Here is a 17,243-nt window from a genome sequence, read left to right as displayed (position 1 = left end):
GGAACTCAGGGAACTCAGGGAAATATGTTTGGTCAGCCCTCAGATTTAGTTTTTCACTTGACCGGGAGTCTATATGTAATTTGATCAGAATGTAACTATGTCACAAGAGGAAGAAAGACATGAATCATGGATATTTGTTATGCTTCATTCAAGCTGTGTTGCTTAAAAGTCCAGCCTCCAAAAAAAACCCCCAAAACTTCCGAATCTGATTTTTTTTTTTTAGATTTATTTATTTCTTCGAGAGAGAAAGAGAGAGAGAAAAAGAGTGTGCAGGGGGAGGGGCAGAGGAAGAGAATCCTCAAACAGACTCCCCACTGAACAGAGCACCTACCGTGGGGCTCGATTCCATGATCTGAGCTGAAATCAAGAGTCAGATGCTCAACTGACTGAGGCAAATTCAGGCACCCACGAATCTGATTTTTAACCTTTTAAAGGGAGACTTGTGGGGCAACATAATTATTTTGTGGGAGAAATTATTGAGGATAAAAAGGAGATTAGTCTAATCAGCATTTTGGTTTGTCTTACCTATATTTTCTACTCATGTTATTATGTATTTTTATTAAAGATTTAATTTATTTGAGAGATAGAGCACAGTGTGGGGGGAGGGGCCGAGGGAGAGGGAGAAGCAGACTCCCTGCTGAGCAGGGAGCCCGATGCGGACTCCATCCCAGGACAGTGAGATCTATGTCTTAATCGTTAAGTTTCAATATGAAAGACTTGAAGGGTTTTGTTACTTTCTGGCATGTTATTATATCTCAGTATTATATTCATGAAGGCATTAAAATTGATAGTGAGTATAGAAAAGATAGCAAATTTCTTAACATTCTCTCTTCCATTAGGTTGTGTAATATAATTTTACCCTTATTTTCCTCTGATGCTTCTGACTGCTGCTGCTTCTCTTCCTGGTTGTTTCTCTTGCCCACTAACCAACCATGGGTCTTGTCCAAGGTTGTCTTTGGGCCTTATTTCCTTCTTTCTCTGTGATTTCTCTCTCCTTTTTCTGGGTTTTAGCTTTTACCCTTATGTTGGGTTCCATGTGTGAGGTCATGTTTGGGTGCTGGGCCCAGTCAACAGATTGGTACACGAAGGCTCAGACCCTGACTTAGGGCTGGAGAAGTGGGGGAATTTCTATTCCTTTGCTCATTTGCTGGCATCTCCAGCTCCTTCTCAGAATCCCTGATTTTTAGCAGACAGCTACCTGACTCATTGAGAATGTTGGCCACCTGATAGAACTTCCTTGAACATTTGTATTTCTCATTTCAACTTTTCTTTGCATTCTCATCTCTTCTTCCTTCTTTCCTGTCTCAGAGGAGGAAGGGTTCTGTCGACGCTGACATCGATGCTCTGATCCCGACTCTTCTCACGTATCCCAGGGCCATTGCTGCATCATTGTTCATCCTCACTCAGAGGGAAGTACCTTTTACTGAACATGGCTCTGGATGTGAGGTCCGTTCTTGGCATTTTCCACGTATGAGATCCCCTACGTCCCACACAACTGCCTGAATCATATGCCCAAGGCAGGACTCTGGTGTGTCGTCCTTTCTCCCTCACTCACGAAACTCCAATAGCTCCTTTGATGTACTGCCTACAAAATGAAGCGTGGATTTCTCAGCTTACCATCCAGTGCTCTTGACTGTCTGGTGTTAACCTATCTTTCCAGCCATGCTGCTCCGTTTTGTACCCTTGACTTAGTCTAGTCAAGTCAGGCTGTCTTCCACGCTCCCTGAAATCCCTGGGAATATGCCTCCTCTGTCCCTGTGCCCCCTCGGCTCAGTCTTTCCCTTCTGCCTCCACATGTTCAAGGCCTGCCTCCTCCTGAAAAGTTCTAGTGCACATACCATCTCCTTTGTGGAACATTCTTTGATAATCTCAACGAAAATCATCTCCCATTTCTCTGAATCACCATGGCATTTTCTTTGTTCCTCTCTTGTGAGCCTTCATCACATTTGACCTTGACTGAAGACCATCTTATTTCCTTAGTGATATTTTTAAACTCCTCGAGGACAGAGACTGTGCTTTGCTCGTAAACACTTAGCACTTTGGCTTTTACTAGAGCTGCTCAATAAATTTATTACTTCATTAAGCAAACACCTGTTGAGAGTCTGCGATTAGTTCCCTGCCGACTCTTTTTCAATAAATGTTTGCTGGATTAAACAACACTCACAGATGGCGGCCCTCCTTCTAGATTCCCTTTGCTCTAATGCAGTTGGCATTTTGCTGCCAGAGCGATAGTCCGCACTGCTTGGGTCATTTCTCTGTTCTTCATAACGCCTTCAGTGTTTTCTTGTTATTAACTGCAGTAAATAAGATGCTTCAGCCTATTTTCTAGGCCCTATATTAACTTCTCCAAATATTTTTGAGCATTTCTAGCTGTCAAAAGACTTCCTTGAGGAAGATAATGTCTGGTTTTACCTTTAAGGATGGCGTTGGTCAGGCTCTGTGTATGTGTATGTGTGTATGCACATGGGTGCCTGCACACGTGAGATTGTGTGTGTGTGTGTCTGTGTGTGTGTGTGTGTGTGTTGGAGGCAGTGGTGGAGAGCAGGAAGGGGATTCATGGTTATGGGAGTGGCATGAGCAAGGGCATAGCAGTGGAAAACTGTGTGTGTGTGATGGAGACTACAAGGAGTTTGGTATTTGGGGTAGGTATGGAAGACTACAACCCGTGGTAAGGATTGGATTTGACTTTTTAGGTCAGTGGTTGTGAAATCGTGCTTGCTGGAATTCTAGGGATTCTGTGGAGCCTTTGGAAAGGGAAAAAGAAGACCTGAAAGGTCCTAAGGAGAGAAGGAAAATGATCTGAGTTGTGGCTTCTGTCAGATGCAGGCAGGGGCAGACTGTGAAGGGAGGACTTGAAGGGGTCAAGTCTATCAGCAGGAGCCCGTGAGAGGCAGTGATGGGTAGAAACAAGGATGGAACAGAGACGATATTTAGAAGGCAAAATCAATAGGACTTGGCCATAGAAAATGGATATGGGGTGAGGGAGAAAGAAATGGGGAGACAAAGGCAGCTGACAAGTCTCTGGCTTAGGAAGGCGAGCGTAAGTGTATGGGGGGAGGAAGATGGGTTTGTTTGGAGATAGGTTGTGTTGGAGGTCCATTCTGGCTGCCCCATGCCTTACCCATGCGAGGTGTTTCCACTACTTTACAGCCGGAACCTTCTGCACTGGTCAGAGCTCTGTTCCCACCCGGCCCTCTCTTCTCGTGCCCATACCCGGGCTTGTGGGTCCCTCTGACAGTCTCTCTGTGCAAAGCTGTGTGCCTACCTGGACCCCGCTCAGTCCCTTCTCTCCCCTACCCCCACACAGCCTCTCTCATCTCAGCCCTCACCGACGAGGCTGCCTTGGTGTTCCTTCAGCACGTAAGAGTTTCAACAACCAACTCAATGCTAATTAGAGATGATTTTACATTTGTTGGCATTTTTTCAAATATGTTGATCTTATTTCTCTAATGAAGTGGTTAGTTCCTTAACGATAAGGGCCTCGTTTTACTCTGTATCCTCATAACATCTAGAGGACTGTTAAGAATACACCTGGTTGCTCAGTGAACACACAGACTCATAGAACATTAGAACTCGAGGCAGTGGTTTTCAAACTTGACCGTGTATGAGAAACCTTTCAGGAGTGTGTTAGAATGCAGGCATTTAGCCCATGGTGATTCTGATGCAGGTGGTTTTTAAACAACACTTAGGGAAACAGTGGTTTAAAAGAAGCTTAGAGGGGCACCTGGGTGGCTCATTCGGTTAAGTGTCCACTTTCAGCTCAGGTCATGATCTCAGGGTCCTGGGATCCAGCCCCTCGTTGCACTGGGTTCCCTGCCCGGCGGGGAGCCTGCTTCTCCCTCTGTCCCTCCCCTCGCTTGTGCGCTTGCTCTCTCTCTCTCTTTCTCGCTCTCCCTCTCTCTCTCAAATAAATAAATAAAATCTTTAAAGAAAAATGAAAGAAGCTTAAAGATCAACTAACTGAATTCTCTCACTTCAGAGAGTGAGCATGTGGCCAGTTCCTTAGATTGTCTTGTGGCAGACCCAGGACCAGAGCCAAGTGCTCCACTCCTGGCCCGCTACTTTCCCCCTACCACCCAGCACACCGCTTCCACCTTATTCAAAACATGTCTTTCTCAAGGCTTAGTTCCCCTTTAGAAAAATAAAGCAATATTTTATTTCACTTAAACGTTGCCAGAACAAAGGAAAGACATGTTGACATACACCATTTTTGTCCTATAGAAGTGTCCAATCTTAGGAATTAGGAGAAAAGAGAACCACCTCATTCCCCTGCTTTAAGAGAATCCTAGAGGGAAGAATGCAGGCTGTGGTTTGATTGATGAGATGCCATTTGAATGGCTTTTCTTCTGCTGAGGAAAACATCTGGGTGGAGATGAACTGAGCCTAATTTTGTACAACTATGTTTTCATGTTTTTTTGTAAAGCATGTCAGTCGTGAAAAAAGAAGTAGGATTTTTTTCCAGCAGTATCTAAATATAAATGTCTATTTAAGTGTACGTTGGTAGTTTGGATCGTAAATTGACTTGTTGGTTTTCCTTGGCATCATAGGGTGTTACAGAGAGAAATGGCGAATGTCATTTCAAGGCACCCTCTTTCCTGTATTCACTCTTTAAAAAAATAATAATTCAATGGCTGGGATCCAATTATGGTGGGCCATAAATCTGTCAGCAAACCTGAAATGGCTCCAGATGAAGAATGTAGGCTGCGTGTAAGGTCTTTATTTTTGAGCTGAGGACGTGGAAGGATTCTCCCTGGTGGTCTTCCCCAGTTCTTTCAGTTCTCAATGCCACACACATAATAATCTGCTGGGTTTTTTCCTTCAGTAAATCACATCTTTCTCTCTCTCTTTTTTTTTATTAGCAATGGCTGGTTTAAAAAAATTGATAGTGTCTGGAAAAGAGATTGGGAGGATGCCAGTGAAATTGTATATATGGATTTCAGTAAGACGTTTGACAAAGTCTCTCATGACTTCCTCGAGGGCAACAGAGAGAAAAATTAGGTGCTGTTGTTAGAAGGGTCTGTAGGTGCTTGGGAAAGCCTACGCCAAAGTGCTTGTCAATAATGATTGTTACCTGGGGGAGTGCTCCGGGGCCATGATGTGGGATCTGCCCTTGGACTGTTCACTCTTTTTTCTTTTTTTAAAGATTTATTTATTCATTTGAGAGAGAGCATGCGTACACGAGAGAGAGGTGGGGGGAGGGGCAGAAAGAGAGGGAGAGAAAGAACCCCAAAGAAACTCCTGTGAGTGCGGAGTCCGACACAGGGCTGGATCCCAGGACCTCGAGATTATGACCTGAGTTGAAACCAAGAGTCGGACACTCAACCAACGGAACTACCCAGGAGCCCCTGGACTGTTCACTTTTTTCCATCCGTGATGGCGTGGAAATTACAAGGATGTGGATGCTTGTGCAATAGAAGGATCATGTTTGATGAATTAGTGCTGTCAAAAATTGTCGCCGTCTGCTCTGCAAAATAATGTGTGCCCGTAACTGGAAGTGTTTAAGTGGTGCCTTTGTGACCATCTGTTGGAGATGCTCTAGAGGGAATTTCTACTGCAGAAGGAAGTTGAACTAAATTATGGTCACACGCCTTTCTAGCCCTAAGATTCTATTAGCGCACCATATTTGGCTCTAAGGTGATTCCTAACATGTCTTCCTTGGAATCTGTTGTAAGTCTCTGATTTACGAAGTTGGGGACCTCGAGCTTCTCAGGTACTCTGAGGACTGTGGTGATGTGTGGCGTACATTCCTGGCATACACTTGCCTTCAGATGTGAGACCTTCAAATACGTGAGTGAATATATGCGAAGAAGTACTAGAAACGCATTTGTTTCAGGAGCGCTGATTTCTTCTTTGAAGGACTAACTGGAAGTAAAGGATAGAGGAAGAAAGACCAAAAATAGAGAATGAAAGCACCAGTGGGGCCAGTTTTCTTTTTGGTCAGATGTCTGAAACTGAGTGGAAGCTTGAAGGAGCTTCTAGGAGCCCGGGCCAGTTACGCTGGGGCAGGATGGGATGAAGTAGGGGCGGGATGGACTTCCCATTCCTTTCTTACCAGCTTCCTTCATGGGGCTGGACAAGGGACTGTTTTGGTAGCTTTCTATATGACTGGCAAAAAATAATACACAAGTGAATCTTTAGCTGATTCCCCTACTAATTGTCTTCAGTGAGACATCTGACTTCATTTATAAGCAATTTTGAAATTCCTAGCATTAATAATTTCATCTTTTAAACTTGAATCCAAATGGCAGGGGTTTCTTTTTTTAAATTATCGAGGTATAGTTGACCTCTATAACATTGTTAGTTTTAGGCTAATAGCTTCCTGGGAGAAATGAAACTGTGATTAATATACGTTTTCTGGTGAATAAGTACTTGAAAGATTGAAGAAATATGTTTGGAGCAATTAAATTTTACTAAAATTAAGAGAGCAAACAGGATTACTTTCCTCCTGCTGATAGAGGGATATATAATTTTAAAATTCTGGAGGAGTACAGGTGCTTTTCCCATTTTTATTTATAGATTTTTAACAGCCTCTGCTTTACACCCTGTCACTTTTTTCTTGTTTTTTTTTTTTCTTTAAAAATAACAGCTAACGATTTTCACCTGGAACTCATTCCCAGACATTTGAAAAGGTGGTATCTTTGGAGAAAGCATGCAGCTGGTCACAAGATCATCCACTAGACTTAATTTTGTCCAGAAAGTTGACATTAAATGTCTATAAAAATCATCAAACAAAGCTTTGAAAAATAAGCACTACATATGAAGATAACTGATGGGTACTTTGTTAAAGAAGTAATAGGGGGCGCCTGGGTGGCTCAGTTGGTTAAGCTTCTGGCTCTTGATCTCAGCTCATGTCTTGATCTCGGGGTTGTGAGTTCAGGCCCTGTGTTGGACTCCACGCTGGGTGTGGAGCCTACTTAAAAAAAAAAAAGGAAGTAATAGGGAGCTGTGAATTTCTGAATTACCCCACCTGTCACTTGGGCACGGAGGCAGTCAGACTGCCCCCATCTGCCACCCGTGTTCACCACCTGGAATGCCTAGGCACAGCTAGATTGATTTGAGAACTCACGCATTGCATTTATCAGTATTTTGTTCTTCTCTAAAGCAGGTATTGAAGTAGAATCTCTCCACCTGCTGTATAAGGAGCAGAATCTACCTCTTCACGTCCAAATCATAAAACTAATGTCTTTCCAGGATTGATAAGAATTGTTTTAGGCCACCATTTCAGACTTGGCATTTTTGCTTTTGTTTTTCAGACTGTTTACTCTATGGCTCCATTCCCTTTCCCACAATTGGCAGAGTTGAGGGAAAAATACACCTACAACATTACACCATTCCCAGCCACAGTTAAACCCACCTCAGTTTCTGGGTAAGGTCTCTTTTCCCCTCTGCCTTTTCTTGTTTTTATGATGGATGACTTAGTACAATGTGTTATTGTAACTTCCTATTTGTTAAGACCCAGACGTATATATTCAAAGTATTTCAGTACTTAAAATCTGAATGTCTCTTTCCCAAAGGTTTTGATTGAAATTCAAGAGAGAGACTTTTAAACCTGTACTTTCCAAAGAAGATTGGAACATAAACTAAAGGCATTTTAGAAACTTATTTAAAAATATCAAATATTAAACATTTTAATAATTAAAATAGTATAGAACAGGTGCATGAAGAGACCGTGAACTACTTTAAAATGTAAAGACTGAAATTGACAGATATATATGTATAAATTTAGTGTTTGACAACAGCATATCAAATCAATAGTGAAAAATATATTTAAATGGAAAAAATAATAAAATTAGCAGAAGAAAATGTGGAAGAATATCTTTAGTTCATTGGCACTGGGAAGGCCTTAATAACTGCCTCAAAAACACTAGGGAAAAAGTTAAGTACTTTAAAAATAATTTTCTACACAACTGAAAACAGAACAAAACCAAACCACCATGAGCAGGCACAAAAATACTTGTGAAAAAATATTTGTAATTGATATATCTCATATAGAAAGTTCTAGAAATCAATAAGAAAATGACCACCCATTGAAAATGATGAAAGAATGGGAATAGGTAGTTTACATGAGAGGCAACATCACTTGTATGAAGAGAAATGTAGCTTACAACTAGATTGAGGCTCTGTTTTTACCTGTCAGATTGATAAAAATGGAAAAGGTTGATGTGCACTCTGTTGATGAGACTGCACGTTGCTGTTTGGAGGTTAATTATTACAAGATTTGTGGCAGGCAGTTTGGCAGTGTTTCCCCAGATTATTAGTACATATACCCTTTGACCCAGCAATTCTACCTTTATGATTATCCCACAAATATATGTGTACCCCTGCAAAACACAGTACGTATAAGGTTATTTATGTCAGCATTGCTTATAATAGTCTGTGAGTGGAAACCACTCAGGTGTATGTCGTTAGTGGCCCGGGTCCATAACACGGGCTACCTGCATACAATATAATGCAGCAATAAAAACAGGACGAGGAAGCTCTGTGTGTGAATATGGAGAGACTTTTAGGTAAATAGATGCGAGGTACAGAAGAGTGTATATAGTATGCTAATATTTATTCAAAAAGAGGAGAAAAATTAGATTATATAGTTCTGTTTGCTTACCTATGCACTGAAGAACCCATCAGAAATTAGTAACAAGGGTCATCTTTGGAAATTAGATGGGGCAGGGGCAGAAGTTGGACAGGGATGGGAGGGAGACGTTTTATATATTAGTTATATGTATACTTATGTATAAAAATTATGTATATGTCATTTAAACCATGTGACTGTATCGTTTATTTTTTAAAAACACCATTATTTTCTTTGAATATTTTTTTTTCTTCTTTTATGTTTTCCAAGACGACACAGTAAGGTCAGAGACAGTGATGAGGAGAACGACCCAGACGATGAAGATGCTATTGCTAATGCTGTGGGGTGTCTTGGACCTTTCAGTGGGCTCCTGGCCCCTGAACTGCAGAAGTACCAAAAGCAAATTAAAGGTAAAGAGGCGGCTTTCTGTGTAGGTGATCTCAATGTATTGGTTCACTATAGCAAAGGTATTATTATTGTGTCTGATAAATGCCTGCTGTTTCCTGGCCTGATTACCAGTATTAAAGGTCTTTATTAAAAGTGTCTTCTGTGTTACTTTATCTTTTTTTTTTTTAAGATTTATTTATTTTTGAGAGAGAGAGAGCGCGTGCGTGCGTGTCCACGCGCACATGGCAAAGGGGCAGAAGGAGAGAGAAACCCAAGCAGACTCCGTGCTGAGCATGGAGCCTGAGGCAGGGCTCGATCTCATGACCCTGAATCACCACCTGAGCCGAAACCAAGAGTTGGTCCCTTCACAGTCTGAGCCACCCAGGTGCCTTTATCATTTAGTAGGATCTCTGTTAGGTGTTGCATACATCATGCATATTTCTTCTTCTTTCTGATGTGTTTTCCTCCCACTTTATCTGATTCCACTTTCTTTGCTCAGTTCCTCAGCTCAGAACCTGGCATATGATAGATGCTTATTACCACCTGCAGTTTAAGTTTAATTGATACAGACTGGCTTCTTTTCCATCATAGAAATGTACTCTGAAACATTAGGATAGCCTCTACTTGAATTTGAGTGATTAGAAACTCATTATCTCATAAGACATTCTGCTGGATCCCTCTGCTTAGCCCATGGTTTTTAGTTGGGAAGAGATAATCTCCACCAACCAGTTCTTTTAATAGTTCTTTTGAACAAAACAGAACAAGTCTACTCCCTCTTCCACTGGACGTCTCATTAAATCTTTGAGAACAGCCATCATGTCCCCCAAATCCTTCTGTATGGCCCAAGTTCAGAGTTTTTCAAAAGGTATCACTTCCAGAACTTTTAATATTCTGCATATTCACCTTTTAATGCCCTGCCGTTTGGTAGTGTCCCTCTGAATTGGAGGCTATGCTGCATTTGTTTTTTTCTTGTGGAGAATGGACTCCCTGTGGTCTGGACCCCATGGATGTAATGAACTCTTTGGAAGCAGTTCGTGGTCCTCCCACTGTGTTCTTTCCTATCTTGGGTGACGGTTCCTCCTTTAGAACATTTGCTGTACCCCTTCTAGTTTGAAGACCGTTCTCCCTGGTGAAAGAGGACAGAGACCAGAGATGTCAAGCCCTACTGTGTTCTCTTTGCCCTCTGCTAGCCTCCTACTACCTTCTCAGAGTCGTGGGGCTATTTTCTCATTTTTGTTCTTTGTGTTCAGAAGGTTTATTTTTCTTCGGCTGTTTTTTTCTGCTTGTGGAAGTTTTGTGGTAGTCTGTTTCTCAAGCCTTCGCTTGCTTTGAGTTTTAGCCTGCTTTATAGTTTTGGTTCACGTGATTTTGGGTGTATGTCCTTGCTGTGTACTCTCATCTCTTTAAATGGCTTTTATTTATTTTAATTTTTTAATTTTTTAAAATTTCTATATATTTATTTTATATCAGGCCACATACCAAATATTCTCTTATTTTCATTGATGGTTTTTAAACAACCTAAACTCAGCAAGAGTCCTACTGATTTGTTGTGCCCTCCATCCCTTCTCTTTGTGACCTGAATTTCAGCTTTTGGTGTTTAGCCACGAAATCAATATGTACTTTAACTCTAAATTTTTTGCATCTGCATTTCTGTAGTCTGGGTATGTGTCCTTTTTTTTTTTTTTTTTCCTTTTCCCCTTCTGTTTTTCTTTCTGTGTAGCTGTTATGTGCTTCAGGATGATAGGATCACTTTCTCCTAAGTTTTATTGTTAGCCTTTCTTGTCAGTTTTAAGTAAGTTCAGATTAGCAGGTCCCCTCTAATTTTCTTCTCCTCAAAAAGGTGTTTTCAGTGAAAAAGGAAGTAAATTTATCTGATGTTTAGGCTTTATCTGAATAACACTTTTAGTAGATGTTAGCATAGTTGAAATCCCCCATTAATCATTTTTTAAAAGGTTGTTCCCAGGCCACTTTCCCATATTGTGCTAGAAAAGCCTGTGTGGTATGTGTGTACGCTCTCACACAGCACTTATTTCTGCTTCTTTGATGTAATCTCAGTTTTATTTAAGGGCCAAATCTACTAGTTGTAGGCGTCACAGGAGCAGAAACCACATCGGACAAAACACGTATAGTAGACAGCAGGAAATGTTTGTTAAAGGGAAAAAAAAAATTCATTGCCAGAGATGTAGTGATCTGAAATTTTGATGATTTTATAGAATGTTTTGCTGTTTTTACCTTAAAAACTAACTTCTAATGACTGACTAAACTCTCTAATCAGTTCCTTATAAATCCTCGCGCAGTTATATGCTAATCTCTAAACGGACTTTAGACACCTGGAGTTCTCTTTTCCTAATGGAATTTTAGAAAATGGCAGTGACTTTCATGTCAGAACAGTTGATCTTCGGTCTACCTAATGAACAAAGTGGTAATAAAAATCCGGCAGTGAACACATACAGCTCATTTCAGAATCCACAGTTAGGCTAAGAAAATGCAGAAATATTTTCAGAGCCAAAGAAAAACACGAACCAGACAAATTGTAGCGAACGTTTTTTTTTGGTGGTTCGAATTAAGATACTACCCCGGAGCATGGTGTCATCAGTGCTCATTTAGTCCCTTTCTCCTCTATGACACCGTGTCCTTCTCTCTCTCCCCTGGAGTGCAGAACCGAACGAAGAACAGAGTCTGCGGTCTAATAACATCGCGGAGCTGAGTCCAGGAGCCATCAATTCCTGTCGAAGTGAATACCATGCAGCTTTCAACAGTATGATGATGGAACGCATGACCACGGACATCAACGCGCTGAAGCGGCAGTATTCTCGGATTAAGAAGAAGCAGCAGCAGCAGGTGCAGCAGGTGTACATCAGGGCAGGTAATGCGATTCTCTGTTCGAATCGATTTCAGGTCTGTGTCAGCTTGTGAAGGAAAGAGCAAGTAGTCCGAGGATAGCCTCCGAATTGCCCCTCTCTGTGGCTCAGCATTCACAAACACAGCTAGCATGAGCTAACAGCACATTTAGCATCTCATTTCTTATTTTATCAGGCTCTACGGAAGAAAAAGACCATGGGTTCCTTTTAGGTACCAAGAACCAGGCAATCGATGGTATTAAACACCTCTTTACTATGTGTGCTTGTGGAGAGGGGTTGACGACTGATTCAAATGTTGCAAAAGCCATGCAGTCCTTGGACTTGAGACATTTTGGAGCTCTTGCCTCTGGAACGCATTCATCTGGGCGCTAGTCAATTAAGCTATAAGCTATCCACCAGTCATTTAGGTAGTTATATAACTGATAGTTGTGGTCAGAGAAAAAGGAAAAAAAAAATTCCTGTGTCTCACTGATGGGTCGGCATTGTCTTGGGGGGTCTGCTGAGAAGAACGTAAGTGGGATGCAGTTGGAAATGCTCTTTTCCAAGGACTGTCAAACTGCCTTTTTCTTTTTAAATTCCAAAAATCGCAACGAACAGTCTGCTTTATTCCTTAATACATGCTGATTTGGGAAGTGGTTCGTCTCGTCCTAAGTGAAATCCTAATGATTATGATGCCTGCCTGGTGTTAATCAAACTATGAAGTTGACATGTTTTTAAGAGGCTTGCGAGCCTGTGACTGATCTTGCACAAAAACTGAACTTACCTTCCACTTATAAGGGGGAAGGGGGCGACTTCCCGAAGATTCTTACTTCGACCTGAATCATTAAGAAGGAAATCTCAAAGGAAACAACGATAGCACTTTAATTTTCAAAATATTGGTTCATACGTATCCTCATTTTGTCCTTAGAGCAAATCTGTGAGGAGGGGAAGGATGGATATTCTTATATCCTTTTTAAAGATGAGAAAATGGTGGCTCAGAAAGGCTTAGCCAGGTTACGTGGCTTTGGTGGGTGGTCAGGCCAGGGCTAGACCCCTGTGTTCTGATTCTTTGTGTAGTCCTTTTTCATACGCAGCATACACATCTATGGGTGGGATGGTGAACAGGGGGTATTACCAGTGGGTATTAAGTCAGCCCAGTGCCTTGTACTCTAGTCAGGGATCCGTGAACTATGCGCCACAGGTCAAATCCTGCTAGCTGCCTGTTTTTATAAATAAAGTTTTATTGGAACACAGGCATGCCCATTTATTTACATATTGTCTATGACTGCTTTTGCACTACAGTATCTAAGATATTTACAGTCAGGTCCTTTACAGGAAAAGTTTGCTGACTCTTCTCTAGATCATAGTTTATGTGCTTCTTTTTAGGGAGAGATTGTTGCTCAAAGGCAAAGTTCTAGAGCATTGCTTCTGAAACTTCAGTGTGCATATAAATCACTTGGCGATCTGTTAAAACGAAGAATCTGTTTCAGCAAGTTTGGGGTGAAGCTGAGATTATGCATTTCCAACAAGGTCCTAGGTGATGCCAGTGCTGCTGGGTGGGGATCCCACTTTGAGCAGCAAGCTTTTAGAGGCGATGGTATACGGTGGGATTAGCAGTGCAGGTGGGAGTGGTAGCACGTGACCTCAGCTTCTGAGATGTAAAGGAAGGTGGTGAGGATGGTGGCTGAGGGACCAACTTCCCAGGTTAGGGAGGACAGGAAGTTAGGGCCTTTTGGACCTCATAGCTTCTGTTTTTGTGGAGCAATTGGAGATAAAGTCATTTGCTTGGGAGTAAGCTGGGGGACTAAGGTGGGAGAGTAGAGAAAGTAAGGAAGCTTTGGATAGGTCATTGGATGGAATGGAAGAGGGAAAGGAAAAGATTGTTCAGTGGCTTTGAGGACCCAACAAAATAGGAAATTAATGAATTTGAAGGGCTTTCAGTCCACCTGTCTGTGTGGTTCCCCCACCTTTTTCGAAAAGATAATGTGATTTGTGGGTCCAGGGTTGGGATTTTGCCAGGCATAAAGTCATGGGGATGGGGAGAGTGTGTGGTTTTTGATGAAGCAGCAGTCCCAGAGATCAGCCATGCATCTAGCCTGGTAGGGGTGTAAGTGACCCAGACACAGACGAGGGTGATGGGATGGTTGAAAGATCAAAGAACCAAGGTCTTTTTGTTTCAGTACCATAGATGGCTCTATTGAGAGCCCGAGTGCTAGAAGAGTCAAAGAGAAGAATAGGAGAGTTAAATATTTTTCAGGTAAGGTAGATCTGAGTGATGAGGTTTGGGATAGGATGGGGGTGGTTGAAGAAGTATGAGGATGGGTCAGTCAGAGAAACACTAAAGTAACTGAGGGGGGTGATAGAATATGGGGTGAACAGGAGAGAGTTGTCAGCATTTTCAGTAAGGACTGGAGTGTGGCCAGAGGTAGATGACAGTAGTCGAGAAGCATAGAAGTGAGTTCAGCTGATGACATGGACGTCAGGAGGAAGGCCGTTCACACAAAGGTGGTGGGGCCTTCTCCCTGGGGCCGTGTGTGTTTGAGCATCATCTGAAATAGGGGCTTGGTTGTAGCCACGGGAGGAGGAGGACAATAATACTATCAACAGTGCCCTCCAGGAGAACACAACTTTTGGTGCTTTCCAGTTTTCGATCTGCTTTCAAAGTGCATTGAGGAACCGGGAATGGATTTTCGTAGCTAGGCCCAGGCATCGGGGAGCAGTGACTTCACTGCGTTATTACCACCTTCTTATCACTTCTCTCATCCTGCTGTCTCTCACTTCATAATACACAGTATGTTCTTTTCCTACCTCTCAGAAACTAACAGCTGATAATCCATATGGTCATAGTGTTTGACTTATTTTAGAAAAGTCTTCTAAGATTTTCTAGATACAAGGCCTCTGCCATTGTTTCTCAGAGACAAAAACTCTTGGGAAGGAACAGTAGAGTGTCTGCACTTGAGTTAGTAATGAGGGGCTGGAGTCCGCTTCTTCTGTATCCTCAGCCTCGTGTGTCCCCCTCTCTGAAGAGGACGGAATAGGCACAGTGGGCTCTAGGGTTGAATTCAGTTTTTGTTCCCTTCAGTCACATGGCCTTGCCAAAACCTGGGAAGTATACGGGCAGGATCGGGGGACAAGCTGTCTGTGATTCCTATGCCACGACGGATGGTTTCTCTGTGGTCTGTTTCATCCAAACTTTCACCGTTTCTTTCAGACAAAGGGCCAGTGACCAGCATTCTCCCATCTCAGGTAAACAACTCTCCAGTTATCAACCACCTTCTCTTAGGAAAGAAGATGAAAATGTCAAACAGACCTGCCAAGAATGCTGTCGTACACATCCCTGGTCACACAGGAGGCAAAACGTCTCCTGTCCCCTATGAAGACCTGAAGACAAAGCTCAACTCCCCATGGCGAACTCACATCCGAGTCCACAAAAAGAATATGACGAGGACCAAGAGTCAGCTGGGCTGCGGGGACACCGTTGGGCTCATAGAGGAGCAGAATGAGGGCTGCAAGACTAACGGCCTGGGGGCAGCGGAGGCTTCCTCCAGTTGTGTAGCAACAGCTGGAAAAGAGGGCAGCTGTTCTGAAGGCAGCACAGGGAGGACGATCGAAGGGCAGTCTCCGGAGCCTGTGTTCGGGGATGCCGCTGCCGATGTGTCCGAGGTCCAGGTGAAGTTAGAAGCCTTGGAACTGAACCGGAGGGATACCGCTGCTGTCCCCGAGCCCAAGGCACACCCGCCCTGCCAACAGCACTTCCCGGAGCGGCCTGATGCCCCTGGTGAAAACAAAGCCCCCAGCAAGCCTCCCCAGGGCAGCCACCCAAAAGCGCCCATCTTCAGCCCTTTCCCCAGCGTCAAACCACTGCGGAAGTCAGCCACCGCCAGGAATTTGGGGTTATACGGTCCTACTGAAAGAACCCCAACCGTGCACTTTCCTCACATGAGCAGGAGTTTCAGCAAATCGGGTGGTGGAAACAGTAGCACTAAGAAACGATGACGGCCCTCAGAAACTGAATCCCGATTCACCTTCTCGTGGCCGTATAAGGGTTCCAGCGGAATGGCTCGTAAGAGTTTTGACTGTCCAGCGAAAACGAATAGATAGGTTCAGAGATGAACACCAGTCCGTGAAAAGGGGAACTGGAAGTTTTGTAATGGGAGCTAGAATAGGTACGTGTCCCCACCCACCGATAACTGATCCAGTGAATTCTCGTGGCAGAATAAATATCGTAGTTTTAAAGTGTGAAGTTTTCCCAATTTTTCATTGTGAGTTGTTTAGATAAGACTGTGCATCTAGACTGTTAACCCCTCTTCCTTCTTCCTGTGCTGAGGGCCTTCAGGGTCCCTGTGACCACACTCCCCCCAAACCTTCTGGTTCTCTGGGTGTTACTGACCCTTGAGCATGCACAAACTAGCTTGCTAGAACAGAAACTGTAAAAAGGATATAAGTTTCTTAGTTTGCAAAAAACTTCCCGATTTCCCTCTCCCTGCCCCACCGAGGGAATGTTTGTGTGTGTGTTTTTCTTCAGTAGTTTTTTCAGCCAGTCTCAAGATTGTTTTTTTTTTTTTTATTCTTATGCTACAGTGCAGGAGAAAAATGTAGATAGCCTTTCTATTTCTGCCTGCAAAATGAAGAAAACCTCTATCTGTTGAAATTTAGGTTGGTCCTCCAACTCGAAGATCTTATGCAGTGAACACACATGGGATATGCATTAAACAAGCGCCCTGAGCAGCTTGCTGATTCCACGAAGCTTTTCCCAAGATTCCTCTTCTCCTCTTCCGAAGAGTTACGGTCCTCAGTGGTGGGATGCCTCGATGGGCTCCACACGGAGCTGGTCCCGCATCTTCCGCCACATAGCTCATTTACCTACCAGCTCTTCACGGCAGATGCCGCGAGGCCCCTGCTATTCAAAAGCCAGAACATAGCACCTGCAATTCTGTTACTTGAATTTTGTGCTTTTTCGATTGGAGTACTTTGTTGAGGACTTTGTTACTTGAACACTGCCTTTCTTGAGAGAAGGCGTTAGTGCTTTTAGCTCTCTCTTACCCACCTCTTCCCCGGTCCCAGCGGGTCAGAGACAGCACCTGTTATTTCCACTATGCAGATGGGAACTCTGAGCCACAACAGAGGTGAGGTAGCACCTCTGACCCTCACGGTAAATACCCCTGGTATTCAGTGTGACTGTGCCAGCGCCGTAGGCGGATTTAATGTGCTTTGTACACAGATGCATTGGCTACATGGGTTCTAAAAACCAAGACCGGGAAGCCATTCATGATGCTCCCTCCCGACTCGGAGGACCTTTCTCCAGATGTTACAGAGCCCTGCGATGGTGTTTCACAAAACCAGCTCTAACCTTTTTACCCAAAAAGGTGGTTCATTTTAAAAATGTTTCACGCAGCTGTCATTTGTCTGAACAAAGGCTCACGCCACAGTCCCCTTCTCTTACTGTC

General features: G+C 43.2%; 1 protein-coding gene across 4 annotated transcripts in view; it reads left to right on the top strand.

Annotated features, from left to right (window-relative positions):
- TBC1D30 (TBC1 domain family member 30) overlaps positions 1–16,363 on the top strand; it is a 76,601-nt gene extending 60,238 nt beyond the window's left edge. For 2 of the 4 annotated variants that reach the window (XM_045789658.2, XM_045789660.2), the window contains 5 exons: positions 7,254–7,366; positions 8,840–8,979; positions 11,616–11,822; positions 11,993–12,052; positions 15,008–16,363. In XM_045789658.2, coding sequence (XP_045645614.2) covers positions 7,254–7,366; positions 8,840–8,979; positions 11,616–11,822; positions 11,993–12,052; positions 15,008–15,792 — 1,305 coding nt within the window. In that variant the 3' untranslated portion in view covers positions 15,793–16,363. The remainder of the gene's footprint in view (positions 1–7,253; positions 7,367–8,839; positions 8,980–11,615; positions 11,823–11,992; positions 12,053–15,007) is intronic. The other 2 variants (XM_045789659.2, XM_045789662.2) reach the window with 1 other exon arrangement.
- Positions 16,364–17,243: the final 880 nt, after the last annotated feature.

This window comes from Ursus americanus, chromosome 17 (genome assembly GCF_024610735.1).
Source record: "Ursus americanus isolate L20-20 chromosome 17, mUrsAme1.1.p, whole genome shotgun sequence".
Classification (NCBI taxonomy): Eukaryota; Metazoa; Chordata; class Mammalia; order Carnivora; family Ursidae; genus Ursus; species Ursus americanus.
This window is presented reverse-complemented; position numbering and strand designations above follow the sequence as displayed.